The 23,431-nt window shown below is 38.1% G+C and overlaps 1 protein-coding gene across 1 annotated transcript in view; it reads right to left on the reverse strand.

The window, feature by feature from the left end:
- Window positions 1-23,431, reverse strand: part of LOC306662940 (antigen WC1.1-like) — a 129,478-nt gene that overhangs the window by 59,903 nt on the left and 46,144 nt on the right. The window contains exons 3-4 of the mRNA XM_079143197.1: window positions 1,320-1,628; window positions 912-1,229 (exon numbers count right to left, since the gene is read on the reverse strand). Coding sequence (XP_078999323.1) covers window positions 912-1,229; window positions 1,320-1,628 — 627 coding nt within the window. The remainder of the gene's footprint in view (window positions 1-911; window positions 1,230-1,319; window positions 1,629-23,431) is intronic.

The raw sequence follows: 23,431 nt of genomic DNA on the forward strand, positions 1-23,431 counted from the left end.
GATGGAAGGGGGAATGGGAATAGGAAAGATAGTAGCATTAGTCAGATATTACTATCTTATGTGTGTATATCATCACATGACCAATGTAATTCTATATCATGTAGCACCAGAAGAATGAGTATTTATACTCATAGGTATAATATGTTATAATACATTATATTATGTATACCTAATAAGAACAAATGAAAATATACAATAAAAAACTCTGAAGGACTCAGCTTTAAAGAAGAATGAAGTCCTGGCATTTGCTGTTAAATGGATGAAGTTAGAGTATTATGCTAAGTGAAATAAGCCAAACCCCCAAAAAGCAAAGGCTGGATGTTTTCTCTGATATGTGGAAGCTAATTCACAATGGGGTGGGGTGTAGACAAGAATATACTAGTTTAGATTAGGTAGAGGGGAATGAAGGGAGGGGAAGAGGTATAGGGGAAGGAATGATAATAGAGTGAAACAGACATTATTACCTCATGTATATGTATGACTGCATGACTGATGCAATCCTGCAATATGTACAATCAGAAAAATGAGAGACTACATTCTATTTTTGTATGATCTATCAAAATATATAAATGCATTTTACTCTCCTGTACAACTAATTAGAAAAAGCAAAAAAACAAATGTAAAAAAAGATTTAACGAAAATTTGCAGAATGTATTTGGGTGTTCCTTATCTTACTCTGTTTTTCTCTATGGTTAAACTATATAGGTAATAATAAACCTATAGCCTTTGTCAGTCAAAAAATTTTCTCTGAATAACCCTTAGCAGGACGTGAAAGCTGTATGATTATTGAGAAGAATCATATTTCACCACAGAATATCTCATTTTGGAAGTCAGCCCTCCAGGCTGTCTGCTCTCAGAATCATGTCACTCAAGGAGAAAACCGAGTACCAGTCAGCCCTGACCTCCCTTACCTGAGCACACCACAGAGGCTGTGTCTCCATGGGCACAGGCGGGAACACCCAGGGCAGTCACAGGGCAATTCCACAAGAAGGACTCAGACCCCGAGCAGTGAAATCGGTCTCTCCAGATCTCATCATGTCCTTCCACAAAGTATGCTCCTTTTGGGGTGGAGAGGGCGACCCCACAGCCCAGCTGACGGCAAACAACATTGGCATTGGCCATATTCCAGTGGGAGGCACAGAGTGTTCTCCAGCCTTCAGAGGTCTTCATCTCCACTTGACCCTCACACTGAGAGCTGCCATTTTTCATGAGCCGAACATCTGTATATCCTAGGAGAAGACAGGATTTTAGCCATATCTCATATCTGCTTTCCTACAACATTATATGAAGGTGGGTTAAAATATTGCTGTGAGACTCACCTGAGCAGACAATTTGCACAGCCCCACCATGTTGGCAACTGCCTCCAGGACAGGCCCTTCTGGGGCAGAACCAGAGCCCAGGCTCATGTCCCTCACACTGGAACTCTTCAGCCCAGACCTGTTCACTGTCCTCTCTGAAGGGCAGTTTGCCCAGGACAGATGCTGCCTTGCCACATTCTAGCTCTGCACAGATGACCTGGGCCGTGGGGAAGGTGAAGTTCCCATCAGATACTAGAATCCACTCTCCTCCAGAATTCACTTCCACTCGCCCAGAGCAGGGTCCATGTCCTCCAACCAGATGCACAAATCCTAAAGGAGAAAAAAACCAAAAACAAACACAATGAGTATCTTGGGTTGGAATTGAGAGCTACATGTCACAGACAATACTGTGAAATCTTTTCTTTTTCTGGGTTTGGGGTGTGGGGAGTGGATTCAACATTTGGTGTCAGGGAATTCCATGAACAAGTGTCTGAAGACAAATTTAGAAGGAGGAATTTATAAGGTCTGTTCTGAATGGCTGGCTTAAGAAATGAATGTATATACAAACACACACCCACACATATACATATACACACATGCATATGTGTGTGTCCAAGAAATGAATATATACAAGTATGTAAATATACATGTGTGTATATGTTTTCTTCCAGCTTGGACATATAATCTGTTGTATTAAAACAGTATCCATGTCTTTGTCTACAAATCTGTCCCTGTCAGTCTACCTCCCTTTTTGATAGGATTTGTATTTATCCACTGTATGTTCACAGAAGTGGAAAAAGATTAGGCTTAATTTTTCACTATTTTATTCCCCCAAACTTTCAGTTCGCAGATAATAATTTCAACTAAGTTTAACATTTGTTAAAAAATGAGAAACTCAATATATAAAAAAACTAACACTTTATATTTATTTCTTATTGAGGGATATAAAAAGAGCCCATGAAATAGTGTGAGACTGAGAGGGAAAGCAGGTTATTTTGACTAAAATAATCAGGGTACCTTACATCAAACATCCCATTACAAAAGATAGAAAGATAATTTAGAAGAGAGATCAGATGTTATCAAGAGATTTGAGCATGCTTATTTGCCTTTATGTTTTGTTTTGAGAGATTATTCTGTCAGTAATAAAGAGTTTAAAGGAGCCATTAGACATCTATTGAAGCTGATCAGGAAGCCATTTCAGGTATGGGCTCAGACCTGTGACCAGGCATCTGGTTATGGATATGGAATTGTAATATGATAGCAAGTTTATGTAATAAAGAAGTTTAGCATGGACCCATTCTCAAGAGAATGTAATGTTCATTAATTTTTTTCCAAGAAGACCATCAAAATGAAATGAACATCAAAAGCATTAGTCCACCTTAATAAAATTGCTACTTTAAGCCAGGTGCGGTGGCTCACACCTGTAATTCCAGTGCCTCGGGAGGCTAAAGCAGGAGGAACTTCAGTTCAAAGCCAGCCTCAGCAATAGCAAGGCACTAACAATGCAATGAGACACTGGCTCTAAATAAAATACAAAATAGGCTGTTGATGTGGTTCAGTGGTTGAGTATCTCTGAATTCCATTCCCCAAAACTGCCACCACCCCCAAAAAATTGCTATTTAAAGCATTATCATTAGAATATTCCTGTTTTTCTCTGAAGCTGATATTAACATGAAGTGTCGATTCCTGAAGTGTTACTACAAGGCCATTTTAATTTATATCATTATAAAAAGGGAGTGATGACAAGATAACTCACTTGGAAAGTCACAATGAAAATACAAATATTTCAAACTGAAATCACTAATCTTTAAGATGTTATGACTATAAAGAGTATGAAAGCTACAGGGGCATCATAAAACTCAGCCATCAATATTGCTGCCCATGGACAGGAACAATAATGATCAGTCGCCAGAACAGAAACCCTGACTTAGGCTGTGCCTGTGGGTGCAGCCAGCTCTCCTTCCCTGTGGAATCAGGTTTCCCCTCAGTTCTAGCTCCACACTAGGGTCAACACCAGCACCGCCTGTGAGGGCCACCAGTTGTGCCTCATTGATCATAGCTCTGGCTTCATTAGAGACACAAGCTTGTCTGCACTGGCACTATTTCCTTTTTACCCATTGTTTATGGTACATTTCTAGCTCCCAAGAGTTAGAATGTTTCAGTTTAGGTAGAATAGCATTACATCCAAGTTCTATCTGAGAGAATCCACTGGCATATCTGATTAGAGTCCCCTGAAGTTTAAATATCATGAGGTTATGTTTGTCTTAGGCACTGAATTCTATTGCAATATCAAACTTTTGTAAGAAACTTGTATAATTTCCACTGATGAAAATCTGAAGTATTTTGGGTGAAGAAATAGATTATGCAGTGCAGGTTTCATCTTTACTCTTCTACTCTTCTTAGACCAAACAAGTCTAACCCAGCTATAGCCTGAGAGGGTCAAGAGTCAAATTCATACAGTACATGTACTCAGAGCATCAACTGAATCTTTCATTTTGCTGAACTGCCGTGTCTATTTCCTGCCACTCCGACACTTGACACGGTCTGTTGGAATAAAGGACTCAACACGTGACACAGTTCTGTTGATTGTCCTCCCTCTTTGGGGCCATAGGCGTGGCATGTCTCCATGTGTAGTTGCTTTTTTATTATTAGTAATCAATATATCATTTAGAAACTTATTGGAAAAACACTGGGAAAGTTACTGTATTGGGACACAAAATAGTGCACAATAAAAATTTGGCAGTAGTACATAGATAAAATATATGTAAATAAACAACTGTGGCTGTGCTTGAGTTTAAAGGAGCCTGTGATTGCCTTAGTATAATAATAATGGAAGCTCAGAGGCATTCCTCTGAGCTTGGATGCGAGGTTTAACCTTTGCTGCTTGCTTTCTTATTTTCAATAGTTGATTCTACAGATACTTTACATAATAAAAACTTTTAGATTAGTCATAAATATAATTTGTGCTTTTCCTATGTTTAGTCTAATTCTTTGAAAATCAGAATAAGATTGTAGTCTGCCATTTTATGAAATTAGAAAAGACTAAATATTAACTATAATTTGATTTCTTTGCCCTTTAATAATAGTAAAAACTTTTCACTGTTAAACACTGGAGTTCATGGTGGGGGTGGTTTCTCAGAAAATCTAGTGATGTGTTTGTTCTGAAGGTTACAGGCTGGTAGATCATAGTGGCCTCAGTTTAGCTGGGAGACGAGGTTGTTTCAGTCTAGCTGGGAAATAAGACTGTTTTGGTCTGGACTGTCATACAGAGAGAATGTGTACTTTGAGAAGAAGCATAGATTGTACTTTTGAATGTTTTTCTTGTTTTAAACTAACCAAAAATGATATAATCATTACTAAAGAAAAATATCTATAAAAAGACTGGCAGAAAAAATAAAGACAGATTCAGCCTCAGAACACTTGGTGTCTGTGTCTGCTGTTTCTCCACCACACAGACGCCTCCCATCCACCGAGGACACCCAACCCCTGCTAGGGCTGGACCCTGGCACTGAACAGAGTATCCAGTAGGGTTGTTGCAAACTCGGCAACACTTTTATTCATCTTAATAATACATTGAGGATTTAGTACGTTCTAGGCATTGCAGTATGAAATCACATACATCCAAATCCCTTGAAACACTTTTTTTTTTTTGAAAGGGACATGATTTAGAAAATAGAGCCAGCTATCATCCACACAGAGATGATCCTCACTTGCTATCTCAGGGATTGAATTACTCTGTTGGACTTAATGAAATATAAACAAAACAAAGTGTGTCTTCAGATGGTAGGTATGCATTCTTCTATAAACCCAGATCACCTGATTCCAGAAGGTGGATATTACTATGGTTTATACCATCTGCCAGCTAAATAGGCATTTCTTATATGATAGTGATTTTAAAATCATAATTATTTCTATTTGCAAAAATATATTCTTCTTTTGATGTCAGTGGTGGAAAGGGATGTAGAGAAAACAATGATTCCCCTTCCTCATTTGCATTACCAAAAGATAGGGGTAAATAATACCAACATTTTAATATCCATCCTTCTTTATACCTGTCTTAGTTATGAAAGAATATATTCTCAGTTAAAAGTAAGGTGCCATATTGAACTTATACTCAGTCTGCACAACCTACAGTCACAAAATCTCAGAGGTTTGAGTGTTGTGGTTGATTCATCTGGGTCTCCAGTGTATAGACACATGAATAGCAATTATTTGTTGAGAGTAGCTTTTCTTAAATCATGGGAAATGGAATATATCAAGGCTTGGGCATTATGTAAGAGGCCTAAAGTGCTAAAATTGACCTGAAATGTCTGTTTTTCATGGTCACTTGAAAGAACTGGCATGCCTCTCTCCCTCAGTTGTAAACAGCATTTGTATTGGATGCTTTTTCTTTGAGTTTTGGGGCATAATATGAAGTAAATCTACTACCTGAGGCTTTTATTGAGTCATAGAAATTTAATATAATATTCGATGTTGGGGCTCTTGGGATTCTCATAACAAGCGGTTCTGCCCCATTTGTCTCTCTCACCTGTGAGGTTTTCATCTTGAGGTTAGATTTCTTTGTGTACGAGCTATGCAAGTTCAACTCAGTCTCTGAACAATGACAGAAAACTGAATTTTAAAAATGGTGGTGTATATATATATATATATATATTATGGATAAAATGATATATTCAGTTATCAGTCTGACTAAATTACACAAACACAAAATTATGTAAAGGAAAACATAACAAAGCAAAATTACAAGTTACAGAAACCAACTGAAAGAGGTTTGATGCATGAAGTTAGCAGAAAAAATGAGGGAAAGTGTGAGGAACAGGGACCTGGTGCTTCCAAGACATTTCCCCCACCCCCACAGTCCTTCCCAATCCCTGCTTCTCTCTCTTTTCTTTTGCTCTTCAGCAAGACTTTCCTTACACAGTTGAGGGTGTGGGCCCTGGTGTGCTGCTAGATTCACAAGAGGGTAAATTGAGGGCAAATATTTTAACTGACTGTACCTGTGTTATTAGTCCCCCACTATGAGCAGGGAGAGGGGAATAGCATGAATGAGTGCGTCAAGTACCCAGTGATGATCATGAGGACTGGCTTCCCAAAGGAAGAGATGCTTGGGGATGGGGTTGTGGCTCAGTGCTAGAGCGCTTGCCTAGCACATCTGAGGCACTGGGTTTGATCCTCAGCACACCATAAAAATAAATAAATAAATAAATAAATAAAATAAAGTTTAAAAAAAAGGAAGAGATACTTATATTTTAACAGTGTTAGAAAATAAGGGACAGGTTTTTAAAAAATAAAACAAGACCTGTACTTCTGCAGTGTAAATTTTGTACTGGTCTAATGTGTAGATGTCAAAGAGTCATAACACTGAGAAAAAATATCTGCTTAGAGTGGATTATAAAGAAGACCCATCCTAGGGCTTTTCTATTAACATAAACTTTTCAGTATGTCCCTCTAACATGGTCCAACTTTTTCAAATTGACTAAAGTCCTTCAATCATAAGATAGAACATAAATCCTTTCATTGGTTTAGAATTTGGTAAGGAATCATTATTACTGATGATTATTTTTTTAAAAAACAGAATTTCCCTACCTCACAGCTGTGGAGGATAGAAGTGGGGACTGAGAGTGTCAGCAGGGTTGCCTCCTTCTCTCAAGACTGTAGGAGGGGATTCTTCCTCACCCTTACTTCTGCTGGTCAATGACAGTCATTGGTGTGCCTTGGCTCACAGAAGCATTGCCTTAGTTGAGCTTCTGTGTTCCCCTGTCCCTCTTCCCTGTGTCTGTCTCTGTCTCTATGCTCTTCTGAGGACACCAGTCAGGTTGGGTTAAGAGTATCAATGAGAAGCTTTAGAAAATGACCGAAGAATTCAAAGCAAACAGCAGGATGAAAATGCCCCACTTTCTTTCTGCTATAGCAACTGGCTCTTCTTCAAAATATGTGACGCTTGAGTGAAGATTTTTGAATTTCCTTTTCTGAGACATCATACTTAGAGGACAGAGGTACATCCCAGTCTGACCATCTGCTCTAGGAGCAGTAAGATTGATAGGAGGAGGAACACTTGCCTTAGTCCATTGAGACTAAGCAGTTACTGACAACAATGATATGAAAGAAAAAGCAAAAAGCATGGGGTCTTTTGTTTTCCCCCCAAAGGTTGTCTATTTTTGCAGTCATAACAATTACTGGGTATTAGATAAGGCATGGTAAGGCATTTAAAGAATGGGAGAAAATCTTGACTACATTCACTTCAGATAGAGCATTAATCTCCAGGATATATGAAGAACTGAAAAACTCAACACCAAAAAAAAAAATCAGATAACCCAATCAATAAATGACTAAGGAACTGAGCATACTCACAAAAAAGAAAAAACATCAATCAACAACTATTTGAAAAAATGGTCCTCATCTGTAGCATTTGTAGAAATAAAAATCAAAAGTACTCTAAGATATCATCTCACTTCAGTCAGAATGGCAATTATCAAGAACGCAAGCAACGCTAAATGTTGGCAAGGATGTGGGGAAAAAGGTCCACTCATACACTGATGGTGGGACTGCAAATTGGTGCAACCATTGTGGAAAGCAGCATGCAGATACCTCAGAAAACTTGGAATGGAACTACCATGTGACCCAGCTATCCCACTCCTCAGTTTGTACCCAAAGGATTTGAAATCAGTTACTACAGTGATGCAGCCACATTGATATTTATAGCAGCTCAATTTGCAGTGGCCAAACTATGGGAACAACCTAGATACCCTTCAACAGATGAATGGATAATAAAAATGTCGTATAGACACACAATGGAATATTACTCAGTCTTAAAGAAGAAGGAAATCATGGCATGTGGAGATAAATGGATGGAGCTGGAGTTTATCGTGGTAAGCAAAATAAGCCAATCCCAAAAAACCAAAGACTGAATGTTTTGTCTGATATGTAGATGCTAATGCATAGTAAGGGGAGCCAGGGAAAAATAGAGGTACTTTGAATTAGGCAGAGGTGAGTGATGGGAGAGGAGAGGAAGGGGAGTAGGAAGGATAGAAGAATGAATCAGACATTATTACCCTATGTACATATATGATTACATGACCAATGTGATTCTACATCAGGCACAGCCAGAATAATGAGAAGTTATACTCCATTTATGTATGATATGTCAAAATGCATTCTACTGTCATGTATAACTAATTAGAACAAATAAAAAAAAAAAACACACACCAAGACTGGTATTCTAAGTGAGATGGGTAGTTTTAATAATATAATAATTCCTTAGGAATTATCAAGTGAGGTAAATAGATTTGGGGTTCACCTCAAGCAATCAATATGTTTGCTGGAAATATTATCAATATATTTATCTGTGTCTTGTGCCTTCTACATTTTTACAGAAGATCATAAAGTAACATTTTTCCACATGAGGGCTGTGGCAGAGCCCAACTGACTTGAGCTTCTCCCCAACTTGTGCCTGAGTCATGTGAGGAGAGGGGGTGAATTTTCAGAGTGAAGACTGAGGTGACACTGAAGGTTACTCCCTAGCTCCTTGTCCTTTTAAAGGAAATTGATCTTCTTAATCTGACCTGAAAAGTGCCTAGACATTTTTAAGCAGGAGGAAGAGCAGAGGAACAACAATTTCACCAAGGGTCACTGAGTGCAGAATTAATATACTCAACCAAAGGACCAACACAGCAAAAATTAAAAGTACTAGTACCTTAAAGTTTGACATCTACATTTTGCACACTAGGGGACAGATTCTTCTTTGTGTCATAAATCAGAATAGATAGAGACATTCTTGCTTCAGTCCAAAAGGAGGAATTAACCAGGCCCACAAAAAACAAACAAAATGGTTCTTCTCTGTGGCCTAAGGGATTTGGGAGATTGCAAGTAAAAAGGACTGAGTGTGCCAAGTGTGTGTTCAGCACATGATAGCACATGGACTCTTTTGGTGACTCTTAAGGTAGAGACAGACAGAAGGGCAGTTTGCAGGCAAGGTCTGGATGTTGGTTGATTTCTGTATAAGTAAGTGAAGTACTATGTTATTTATCCTAAATCCACTCTCAGTCTCAATTTCCTTACTTATAACTTTCTGACTGAATTCTCCAGTATCTTAAAGATCTCTTCATAATGAACATTTTCATGGCTAAGTGTAAAGATCCATAATGGTAAAAGCTGTTAGAAGTGCTAAATGTGTTAACAGGTGTTAGAAAATCATATTAGTGAAGATGTTCAAGTGCTGTGTCCTTATGTTGTGACCTAGAGACACAATCTGGGTAGGGTAACTGAGTCATCTGAGGTTAGAGATATGGTGGCATCCAGACCTGTCCTCTCTGTCCTCATTCACGCCTCTCAGTGACAGCTCCTCAGCCCAGCTGATGACAGAATCTCTCCTCTCCCTTGAGCCCACATGTTCCATTCTCCTTGGTGCCTCACCTCTACTCTTCTCTCAAAGAGGTGGACTCCACCTTCCAAAATAGGTCCACTTGCAAAACCACTTCAGTGTTTAAGTCCCATTAGGATTTGTAGTGGCCTGGTCTTAGGAAAATACTCTTTCTATGCTGTGCTGGAACCTGGGAGATCCCCAATTTGCCACATTCCAGATTTTACCCTGGGCTCTTACAGTTTGGGGAAGTGTCCTCTCAACTCCTCTCACTATTAGAACTTTTGGGCTCAACTTTATCCAGCTAAACAAAAGGGGTAGAATTACCAGGTTGATTTTCAACAGCTTTCATCAAGATCACACTTGTATTTCTTACACTAAGACCTAGATTGCTTTTTCCACGTTGCCTGTAGCTGGGACTCATTGGCATTCAACCAACTCACAGGGGCTTTGACCATAAGCCTTGTTTCTGTATCTACCTGTCTACTTGTCCATCACTCCACAATTCTACAATTCTCTTTAGGCCACAGAACTGTGTCACCTGAGTAGATGGGAATGTCTGCATCAGATGTGATATTTGGCTAGCCAGAGGGCCACATAGATCCCAATGTTTTCCTTGAAAACCAAAATTTCCCTGTACTCTTGGGCTTCTCAGTTGCTTTGAAAACCAAAGGTGGCATTTCCTCAAGGCACAGCAGGGAACAAGGAGAGTGGTCAATAGAGACCCAGACATGAGCAAATAACACTTGATGGGGAAAGGATAAAAATGTGCAGAGTGGTCTTCAAATAAGTCTCCATTAAACTTTCTACCCAAACCTGATATAGGAGAAAAGTATTTGAAGGTAATATTGAGAGTCTGCTTCCATGTTTTCTTATTCACAATACTAACATATTTCCAGAATTCATCCTGTTCCAGAAATGTTTTTAGGTGTTGGGTATATTTCAAGGAAATAATGTTCTCATCTTTGTGGAGCTTTATATCTATTGGGGAGGGGGAAAACACATTTGAAGTCATTTGAAAAGTTTAAAAAGTTTATGAGGGCCCTGAATGGAAAAAGAAAAAAATAATTTCATCTGAAGAAACATAAGGACTCATATGAATCATTCTCACTAAATTAAAAATTGCAGGATGGCAATTACCAAGAACACAATAACACTACATGTTGCCAAGGATATGGGGCAAAAGAAATATTCATACAGTGTTAGTGGGATTACAAATTGGTGCAAATCTTCTGAAAAGCAATATGGAGATTCCTCAAAAATTTGGAATGGAGCTACCATTTGACCCAGTTATCCCACTCCTCAGCACACATCCAAAGGATTTTAAATCTGCATTCTACAGAGACACAACCACATCAATGTTTACAGCAGCACAATTCACAACAGCAAAGATATGAACCCAGCCTAGATGTCCATCAACAAATTAATAAATTGTGATACACACACACACACACACACACACACACACACAATGGAATAGTACTCAGTTATAAAAAAGAATGACTTTATGACATTTGTCAGTAATTTGGAGACTTTCATGCTACCTGAAATAAGCCAATACCCCTTCCCCCCAAATAAACAATGGTTTCATGGATACATGGAAGCTAAACCACAAATAAAAGGAGGGACATGAAGAATAGAAGTTCAGTAGATTAGACACAGGGGAACAAAAGGAAAGGAGGGGCTAGGAATAGGAATAACAGTCAAATAAATCTAACATACTTTTCATATATACACATACGAAAATGCCTAAGTGAATCCCACAATCAAAAGAATGGGGTCCTAATTAGAATAAGATATATTCCATGCTTGTATAATTCCATCAAAATGGATTCTACTGCCATGTATAATTAAGAAGAACTAATAAAAATATATATAGAAATTGCAGTCAGATATATCCTTGTCTGATCTTTTGCTACATAGATACATTGCTTCTTTGGGCAAGTTTCAAGTTTCTTAAAAAAGTGTCATCCATTGGACCTATTCTTCCCCCATTCTGACCTTCTCAATATCTAACTTTGAGTCACTCTTGCAACTCATTTTTGTGTGTGTATGTGCAGCAAGTGTGTACAGAATCCACACAAATGTACACAGATTTCCCGACCCTAAACCCATGGTCTTATGTGCTGCTCAGATAATCCTCATGTGCTCTTTGTCAACCTTTGTTGACTCCCCCAGGTACTGTAAGCTTCCTCAATTTTCTTCAAAAAATTCCATTTCCCCGTGTTTCCATTGTTATCAAATGTACCTTGCAATGCACTTCTCTTGTATCATTGAATCCATGAGATATAAACTATAAAATCTTTTTCCCTAGTTCACGTCACCTTTAACATTTTTTTCTTTTTTCATTTCAATTAAACTTATTTTAACTGGTACTTAAAAAAAACATAAAGATTGTACATATTAATGGGATAAATTGATGCATTGATGCATATATACATTGTGTTATCTTTTTCTCCTCAAAAACTTTTCATTTATTTTTGGCAAAAACTTCTGATATGCTTTCTTCTGTCTTTTTGAAATATAGTTCAATATTATTTTCTATAGTGACCCTACTGTGCAATTTTGCACCAGGACTCCTTGCTCCTATAGAAGTAAAACCTATTTTTCATTGATTAGTCTGTCACGATTGAGTCCTATCTATTATACTCTCCAATCATGGTAACTACAATTCCACTCTCAACTTCTAAAAGGTCAGTTCGTTCAGATTGGACATATGAGTGAGATTATAAGGTGCTTGTCTTTCTTTGTCTGACTTCTTCTACTTAACCTAATAATCTCCAGGTCCATTCATGCAATAGCAAATGAAAGGATTCCCTTTCTTTATATGAAAAAATAATGTGTAAATATACTTCATTTCATTTATCCATTTATTAGCTGATGGACACCGAGTATTTTCATTTTGTATCTACTACAAATTGTAATGCCATAAACAGATTCCCTTTCTTTTGGATATATGATCATCTGTGTGATTGCTGTATCATATGGTGATTTTTTTTTTTTTTGAACAGGGTATCTGATAATAACTTTGAATCTCTTTTATTTCTAAAGGATAGATTTATTGGGTTCAGTATTCTGGATTGGCAGGTCTTTCTTCAGTTCTATGAAAATCTCATGGCCCTCAGTTCTGGCCTATATGTTTATCATTGAGAAGTCTGCCATTAGTTGAAATGGGACATTCTTATGTATTCTTTCTTTCTTTTTTTATTTTTGTTGATGCCTGAAATTCTTGATCTTTCATCTTTGAGTGTTGTATTAAAATACATAGAGATAAGAACCTGAGGCTTCCACTCACAATTGCCCAATTAACTTTTCATTCTCAAGCAGAGACTAAACTATCTCCATATTGTGCTGCCTGGCTTCAAGGAGGAATGAGGTGGGTAGTCCTTTGGCCACCAATGCTGCAGTGCTACATCACATCCTGAAGACACAGTTTGCCAAGGCAACACAGAACTGGGGAGGGACCAAGCCCCTCAGTGCTTGAGATGCCTACTGCTGAGGTGGACTCAAGGCACAAGACTCCTGCAACCAGCCACAGGAGATGCAGTCTCTTCTTGAGTCTGTCCCACCAGCACACAGGTCTTGCTCTACTATCTCTGTTCTACATTTGAGGCCTCTAATTCCTACTCATGATCATGCTGCTCATGATCGTGGTGGACTTGGAACTGAGCTCTAAGACAAAGTCCTGTGCCTGCTCTGTGACCCTGATCTTTAGAGAGTCTTGGTCTCCCCTCTTCTGCTAGAGATTGGAGGAGTGGTGGTACAGAAAGTTTCTTTACTGCCCAAATCAACACAGTTCCATGGTCTCAGTCTGAGGTTACTGGAATAGGGGCAGAGTTGTTGGGCTCTGCCAAGCACCAGGTTTCTCTGTGGCACACCTTGTCCTGGGTTTCAAGTCTAAATTCTGGGCTTAATTCACTTTCTCTTGTCCAAGAAGGATGCATCTCTCTTCATGCTGGGCTGCTTGAGGTTGGGGAGAGGCAACTCTTATCTTCCTTCCTCCTTCAATGTGTCTTTTCTTTATCACAGTACAAACAGGCACTCACCAGGTTCATTATGTCTTAATAGGCCAGTTTGGTGTGGAATAACTGTTACTGTGGTGTATTTGTGGAGGATAACTTAATAACTGAATAACCACCTTGATCTGAGTCTTAAACTACATAATCTCTTACCATAATAAATATGCATTAATAATTTAGGGCTTCCAAAATTGATCTGCCAGCACAGGGCTAAATTCATCTCCCTAGCATGAGTGTATGCAGATGTTGCTTTGAAAAGAAATGTATCTGGAAAATAAGAAACCTCGAGGATCCAAGATGGTGGACTAGAGGGAAGTTGTGTTCCTTGTCGCTCTGTAACACCGGTTTCAAGCAGAGGATATCCGTTTCTCAGTGAGGCAGTTTTTGGTGCTTATCGATCCCCTGGTGTTTACCCATTTGTTTGCTGTGATGACCTGCAGTCTGCCAGCATATAGATGCCTTTTTTGAGAGCAGATTGCTCACTGTCAGGCATCTATCATCCGCCATTTGCCTGCCTCTTGCCTGTCCATCGCCTGTCCATCGCCTGCCTCACTTCTATCCATCACCCAACGCTCGAGGTTCACCTCCCGATCGTCCGACAACAGTCAGCAAACTGATCGCCAACCACCAGTGGAGCACCAGCTGCCTGCTGCTGCCTGGAAGTTCACTGTTACAGTACCTGCAGGTTTGATTACACGTGGCTGCCGCCATTTTGAGACAACAGCCAGGCCCCGTAGGACCCATGGCCAGACTGACTGAGCCCATCTCCAGGATCCATCAGCCCAACTGATCACTCCCTGCCTCTGGGGCCCTCAGATCGACTGACTGCTCCCTGCCACCAGGAACCCCAGACCAACTGACTGCGCCCCAAACCAGGACCCCAGACTGACTGATTGCACCTGGCCTCCAGGATCCCACAACCACAACAAACACACCAGATCTCCAGGACTCCTGCCAGACCAACCGCATCCCATCTCCAGCTGACCACGTCTACCCCTGAGCTGCAGTTCCCCATTTACCAACACATTTCGATGCCAGAGCAGCCATCATGGATAATCCTGGAAGCCGTAGCTCCGATCTTTGGGTGGGGCAAATCCCATCCCGCGATGCCTGCTGGAGGCTTGAAGTTCATTTCTGGTACCTCTCATGCATCAGGCTACTGAACACTGGGAGCTCTCATTAGTATATGACTGTTATACAGTAGATTTTCTTTTTTCTCCTTTTTAAAAAAAGTTGTTTTTATTTCTTTACTTTTCTTGCTTTCTTTTCCTTTTGTTTACCTGTTCCCTCAGAGTCTCTTCCTCCCTTTTTTGCATGCTAACATCTGATTTGTTTTGATTACACTCTCACCCTTTCTATTTTCTAGAACTTCTGTGTATTCTTTTCTTATCCCATTAACAGCCACATTCTACATCCCTCTGCATCCTCTTTGTCCTCCATCAGAAACTGCAGACCTTATTGCAAATCTGTTTGTTTTACCAAAGATAATATTTGAACTCATTTTGTTTATTATGACAATGTTGTTATTGCCCCCATAGGGGCTATTTGGTCTAGGATTGCAGAGTGTCTGATTTGGGCACTGCTAATATTGATCTCCCCTTAAAGAAAGGGTTTTGGAAACCTATAGGGCCACTATAAGTCTATAGGGGGAAATCTGCAATACCCCAGATCTGCACTGCTAGAGGGGAAGATACATGAACAATATGAAAAAACAAGGGTAGAAAATGATCCAAACAAATCTAGATTCTATAGTAATAGAATCCAATGACAGTATGTTAGGAGAAATGTCAGAAAAGTACTTTAGATTATACATGATTAAGATGATTTGTGAAGCAAAGGATGAGATAAGAGAACAAATGTAGGAAATGAATGATAATACGAATAAGCTGAAAGAGCACCTGCAGGAAGCAAAAGGTCATTTCAACAAAGACATAGAGATTCTCAAAAAAAACCCAAACAGAAATTCTTGAAATGAAGGAGACAATAAACCAAATGAAAAACTCAATGGAAAGCATCACCAAAAGACTAGACCACTTGGAAGACAGAACCTCAGACAATGATGACAAAATATTTAATCTTGAAAATAAAGTTGCCCAAGCAGAGAAGATGGTAAGAAATCATGAACAGAATCTCCAAGAACTATGGGACATCATGAAAAGACCAAATTTAAGAATTATTGGGATTGAGGAAGGCACAGAGATACAAACCAAAGGAATGAACAACCTATTCAATGAAATAATATCAGAAAATTTCCCAAACCTGAAGAATGAAATGGAAAATCAAATACAAGAGGCTTATAGAACACCAAAGCACAGAATCACAACAGATCCACACCAAGGCACATTATAATGAAAATGCCTAACATTCAAAATAAAGATAGGATTTTGAAGGCCGCGAGAGAAAAGCATCAGATTACATATAGGGGGAGACCAATACGGATAGCAGCCGACTTCTCAACCCTGACTCTAAAAGCTAGAAGAACATGGACCAACATATTTCAAGGTCTGAAAAAACATGATTGCCAACCAAGAATCCTGTACCCAGCAAAACTAACCTTCAGATTTGAAAATGAAATAAAATCCTTCCATGATACACAAAAGTTAAAAGAATTTACAAATAGAAAACCTGCACTACAGAATGTTCTCAACAAATTATTCCATGAGGAGGAAATGAAAAACAACAATGTAGGTCAGCAAAGTGAGGAACTACCTTACAAAAAAACCACTCAAAGGAGAAAACAAGCCAACCTAAAAACTAAAAATAAGCCAAATGACTGGGAATATAAATCATTTCGCAATAATAACCCTAACCCATGTTAATGGACTAAACTCATCAATCAAAAGACATAGACTGGCAGAATGGATTAAAAAGAAAGACCCAACAATATGCTGCATCCAACAGACTCATCTCATAGAAAAAGACATCCACAGACTAAAGGTGAAAGGATGGGAAAAAACCTACCACGCACATGGACCCAGTAAAAAAGCGGGGGTTTCCATCCTTATATCAGATAAAGTGGACTTCAAGCCAAAGTTAGTCAGAAGGGATAAAGAAGGACATTTCATACTCTTTAAGGGAACCATAAATCAGGAAGACATAATAATAGTAAATATTTATGCCCTAAACAATGGTGCATCCCTGTACATCAAACAAATCCTTCTCAATTTCAAGAATCACATAGACCACAACACAATAATTCTGGGCGACTTTAACGCACCCTTGTCACCACTAGATAGATCTTCCAAACAAAATCCAACCAAAGAAACCATACAACTCAATAACACAATCAATAACCTAGACTTAATAGATATATATAGAATATTCTACCCATCAACGAGTGGATACACTTTCTTCTCAGCAGCTCATGGAACCTTCTTGAAAATAGACCATGTGTTATGCCACAAAGCAGCCCTTAGGAAATGCAAAACAATAGAGATACTGCCTTGTGTTCTTTCAGACCATAATGGACTAAGAGTAGAAATCAGTGACAAAACACAAAAGGGAAATTACTCCAACAGTTGGAGGCTAAATAATATGCTATTGAATGAAATATGCATAACAAAAAACATCAGGGAGGAGATTTAAAAATTCTTATAGGTCAATGAGAACAATGATACAACATATCAAAATCTCTGGGACACTATGAAAGCGGTACTAAGAGGAAAATTCATTGCATGGAGCGCATTGAAGAAAAGAATAAAAAGTCAACAACTAAATGACCTAACATTACAGCTCAGAGCCCTAGAAAAAGAAGAACAGAATAATAGCAAAAGTAGTAGAAGACAGGAAATAATTAAAATCAGAGCTGAAATCAATGAAATTGAAACAAAAGAAACTATTCAAAAAATTGACATAACAAAAAGTTGGTTCTTTGAGAAAGTAAACAAAATAGACAAACCCTTAGCCACACTAACAAAGAGAGAAAAGACTCAAATTACTAAAATTCATGGTGAAAAAGGAAATATCACAACAGACACCTCTGAGATACATAACATAATGAGAAGCTACTTTGAAAATCTGTATTCCAACAAAATAGAAACTACCAAAGACATTGACAAATTTCTAGAGACATATGCTCCTCCCAAAGTGAACCAGGAGGACATACACAATTTAAACAGATCAATATCAAGCAATGAAATAGAAGAAGCCATTAAAAAGCTACCATCCAAGAAAAGCCCAGGACGAGACGGATTCTCAGCCGAGTTCTACAAGACCTTCAAAGAAGAACTCATTCCAATACTTCTCAAAGTATTCCAGGGAATAGAAAAGGAGAGTACCCTACCAAACTCATTCTATGAAGCTAATATCACCCTCATACCCAAACCAGACAAAGACACATCAAAGAAAGAAAATTTTAGACCAATATCCTGATGAATATAGATGCAAAGATCCTTAACAAAATATTGGCAAACCTATCCAAAAACATATTAAGAAAATCTTGCACCACAATCAATTGGGGTTCATCCTTGGAAAGCAAAGATGGTTTAACATCCGTAAATCAATAAACGTAATCCATCATGTCAATAGACTTAGGGATAAGAATCATATGGTTATTTAAATTGACGCAGAAAAAGGGTTCGACAAAATACAACACCACTTCATGCTCAAAACACTAGAAAAAATGGGATAGTAGGAACATACCTGAACATTGTAAAGGCTATTTATGCTAAGCCCATGGCCAACATCATTCTTAATGGAGAAAAACTGAAAACATTCCCTTTAAAAATGGGAACAAAACATGGATGTCCCTCTTTCACCCCTTCTATTCAACATTGTCTTTGAAACTCTAGCCAGAGCAATTAGGCAGGCTAAAGAAATTAAAGGGACATGAATAGGAAAAGAGGAACTTAAGCTGTCACTATTTGCTGATGATATGATTCTATATTTAGAGGATCCAAAAACTCCTCCAGAAAACTTCTAGAATTCATCAATGAATTCAGCAAAATAGCAGACTATAAAATCAACATGCATAAATCTAAAGCATTTTTACACACAAGTGATGAAACATCTGAAAGGGAAATGAGGAAAATAACTCCATTTTCAATAGCCTCAAAAAATATAAAATACTTGGGCATCAATCTAACCAAAGAGGTAAAAGATCTCTACAATGAAAACTACAAAACATTGAAGAAAGAAATTAATGAAGACCCTAGAAGATGGAAGGATATCCCATGTTCTTGGATAGACAGAATTAATATTGTCAAAATGGCCATACTAGCAAAAGTGCTATACAGATTCAATGCAATTCCAATTAAAATCCCAATGACATACCTCACAGAAATAGAGCAAGCAATCATGAAATTCATCTGGAAGAATAAGAAACCCAGAATAGCTAAAGCAATCCTTAGCAGGAAGAATGAAACAGGGGGTATCGCAATACCAGAACTTCAACTATACTACAAAGCAATAGTAACAAAAACGGCATGGTATTGGTACCAAAATAGACAGGTAGATCAATGGTACAGAATAGAGGACATGGACACAAACCCAAATAAATACAATTTTCTCATACTACACAAAGGTGCCAAAAATATGCAATGGAGAAAAGATAGCCTCTTCAACAAATGGTGCTGGGAACACTGGAAAACCATATGCAACAGAATGAAATTAAACTCCTATCTCTCACCCTGCACAAAACTCAACTCAAAGTGGATCAAGGACCTCGGAATCAGACCAGAGACCCTGCATCTTATAGAAGAAAAAGTAGGTCCAAACCTTCAACTTGTTGGCTTAGGATCAGACTTCCATAATAGGACTCTCATATCCAAGAAATAAAAGCAAGAATCAACAACTGGGATAGATCCAAACTAAAAAGCTTTCTCTCAGCAAAGCAAACTATCAGTAATGTGAAGAGAGAGCCTACAGAGTGGGAGAATATCTTTGCCACTCATTCTTCAGATAGAGCGCTAATATCCCGAATCTATAAAGAACTCAAAAAACTCTACACCAGAATACAAATAATCCAATCAACAAATGGGCTAAGAAAATGAACAGACACTTCACAGAAGAAGATGTACAAGCAATCAACAGATATATGAAAAAATGTTCAACATCTCTAGTAATAAGAGAAATGCATTTCAAAACTACCCTAAGATTTCATCTCACCCCAATTAGAATGGCAATTATCAAGAACACAAGCAACAATAGGTGTTGGAGAGGATGTGGGGAAAAAGGTACACTCATACATTGCTGGTGGGGTTTGAAATTAGTGCAGCCACTCTGGAAAGCAGTATGGAGATTCCTTAGAAAGCTTGGAATGGAACCACCATTTGACCTGGCTATCCCACTCCTTGGCCTATACCCAAAGGACTTAAAATCAGCATACTACAGAGATACAGCCAAATCAATGTTCATAGCTGCTCAATTCACCATAGGCAGATTGTGGAAGCATCCTAGATGCCCTTCAGTTGATGAATGGATAAAGAAACTGTGGCATATATATACAATGGAGTATTACTCCGCCATGAAGAATGATAAAATTATGGCATTTGCAGGCAAATGGATGAAATTGGAGAATATCATGCTAAATGAAATAAGCCAATCTCAAAAAACTAAAGGACGAATGATCTCGCTGATAAGCGGATGAGGACATATAATGGGGGGTAGGAGGGGTTAGTGTTAGGGTTAGGGTTAGGTTTAGGGTTAGGGATAAGGAGGGTGGTAAGAATGGAGGAAGGAAGGACTGTATAGAGGGAAAAGAGGGGTGGGAGGGGTGGGGGGAAAGGGAAAAAAATAACAAAATGAATCAAACAACATTGCCCTATGTAAATTTATAATTTTTAATAAAAAAAAACAATTCTCAGATGAAAGGTGGCAAGTGGGTTATGAAATGTTTGGTTGATTTTAGTCAAGTTTCTTGTTCAGGAGGGTCTTTATCAAACAATAAAAACAAACCTAGTTGTATTGATTAGAATCTTTTTCCCAGCCCAAATCTTTGATTTCAATTCTTAGGCAAAAGAAAACTCCTCCTCTAAAAAAGGGACAAAAATAAATAAAAATAAGAGAACAGAGAGACTCTCTCTCTCTTCTTTGTCTCTCTCTCTCTCACACACACATACCCACACATTTTTTTCTTTCCCTCTCCTTGGGGTGGCTGTGTGGGGTCTGTGCTATCTTCTGAGGATGTGTGCAGACATGTGGTTGTATGAAGTCGACTGTTTCACCATCAAAAAGACTTGCATGTGGTTTTTATGAAGGGTGCATTTTCAAACACATAGTTCAGGATGAAGGAGAAATATAAAACATCTTGTAATTGTTTTAAAATAAACTCTTACACTGTTTATTTAGTTTTAATCTGCATGCTGTAGATAGGTTGTGCACTTGTTAATCACTGTTGTATGTATCTCTAGACGAAGCTGTAAATAACTTTTCAGTCCAAGTGAAATATACTTGCACGTGTTTATATGCAAACGATATGTGTATTTATGTCTGTGCATAAATATGTGTACAGTAATAATAGATTAGTTATCATGTAATATAACATCATAAGGTTCTGGCACTTGGTCAATTTAATACATGATGCAAATATTCTTTTTTTTTTTTTGGTAGTATCTAGAAATGAACTAAAAATATGATAACTTGAAAAAAAAAAAAGAAATCAAAAAACTCTACACCAAGAATACAAATAACCCAATCAACAAATGGGCTAAGGATATGAACAGACACTTCACAGAAGAAGATCTACAAGCAATCAACAAACATATGAAAAAATGTTCACCATCTTTAGTAATAAGAGAAATGCAAATCAAAACTACACTAAGATTCCATCTCACCCCAATTAGAATGGCGATTATCAAGAATACAAGAAACAATAGGTGTTGTAGAGGATGTGGGGAAAAAGGTACACTCATACATTCCTGGTGGGACTGCAAATTAGTGCAGCCACTCTGGAAAGCAGTGTGGAGATTCCTTGAAAAACTTGGAATGGACCCACCATTTGACCCAGCTATCCCAATCCTCAGCCTGTACCCAAAGGACTTAAAATCAGCATACTACAGAAATACAGCCACATCAATGTTCATAGCGGCTCAATTCACAATAGCCAGACTATGGAACCAACCTAGATGCCCTTCAATTGATGAATGGATAAAGAAACTGTGGTATATATATACAATGGAATATTACTCAGCTATGAAGAATAATAAAATTATGGCATTTGCAGGCAAATGGATGAAATTGGAGAATATCATGTTAAGTGAGATAAGCCAATCTCAAAAATCCAAAAGACAAATGATCTCACTGATAAGCGGATGATGACATATAATGGGGGGTGGGAGGGGTGCAAGAATGGAGGAAGGAGGGACTGTATAGAGTGAAAAGAGAGATGGGAGGGGTGGGGGGGAAGGAAAAAAATAATGGAATGAATCAAACATCATTACTCTATGTAAATGTATGAATATGCAAATGGTATGCTGTTACTCCATATACAATCAGAAACAACATGTATCCCATTTGGTTACAATAAAAATAAATTAAAAAAAGAAAAAAAAGAAACCTTGACTAGCCAAAGCAATCCTTAGCAGGAATAGAGAAGCAGGAGGTATCACAATTCCAGACCTTAAACTATACTACAGAGCAATAACAACAAAACCAGCATGGTATTGGCACCAAAATAGACGGGCAGAACAATGGTACAAAATAGAAAACACAGAGACAAACACACATAAATACAGTTATCTCATACTAGACAAAGGAGCCAAAAACATACAAGGGAGAAAAGAGAACCCCAACAAATCGTGCTGGGAAAACTGGAAATTCATATGTAGTAAAATGAAATTAAACCTCTATCTCTTACCCTGCAAAATCTCAACTCTAAATGGATCAAGTACTTAGAAATTAGACCACAGACTCTGCACCAAATACAAGAAAAAGTAGGCCTGAATCGTAATCATGTAGGCTTAGGACCAGACTTCCTTAACAAGACTCCCAAAGCACAAGAAATCAAAATAAGAATCAATGAATGTGATGGATTCAAACAAAAAGTTTTTTCTCAGCAAAGGATACAATCAATAATGTGAAAAGAGAGCCTACAAAGTGGGATAAAATCTTTTCTACACGCACTTCAGATAGAGCACTAATTTCCAAAATTTATAAAGAACTTAAAAAACTTTACGCCAAAAATACAAAGAACCCAATCAATAAATGGGCCAAGGAACTGGACCAACACTTCACAGAAAAAGATATCCGGTGATTAATAAATATATGAAAATGTGTTCAACACTTCTAGTACTTAGAGAAATGCAAATTAAAACAACTCTAAGATTTCATCTTACTCCAATTAGAATGACTATTATTAAGAACCAAGCAATAATAGGTGTTGATGTGGATATGGGAAAAAGGTACACTTGTGCATTGCTGGTGGTGTTGCAAATTGGTGCAGTCACTCTGGAAAGCAAGCAGTATGGAGATTCCTCACAAAACTTGGAATAGAGTCACCTTTTGACCCAGTTTATAACCAAAGGACTTAAAATTAGCATACTTCAGTAACGCAGCCACATCAGTGTTTATAGCAGTTCAATTCACAATAACTAGATTGTGGAACCAACCTAGATGCCCTTCAACAGGTGAATGGATAAAGAAACTGTGGTATATATACACAATGGAATATTACTCAACCATAAAGCAGAATCAAATTATGGCATTTGCAGATAAATGGATAGAATTGGAGAATGTCATGCAGAGTGAAATAAGCCAAGCACAAAAAAACCAAAGACTCAATGTTTTTCCTGATAAGTGGATGATGATAAATAATGGGG

The sequence above is a fragment of the Sciurus vulgaris genome (assembly GCF_902686455.1).
Source record: "Sciurus vulgaris genome assembly, chromosome: 5".
Lineage (NCBI taxonomy): Eukaryota > Metazoa > Chordata > Mammalia > Rodentia > Sciuridae > Sciurus > Sciurus vulgaris.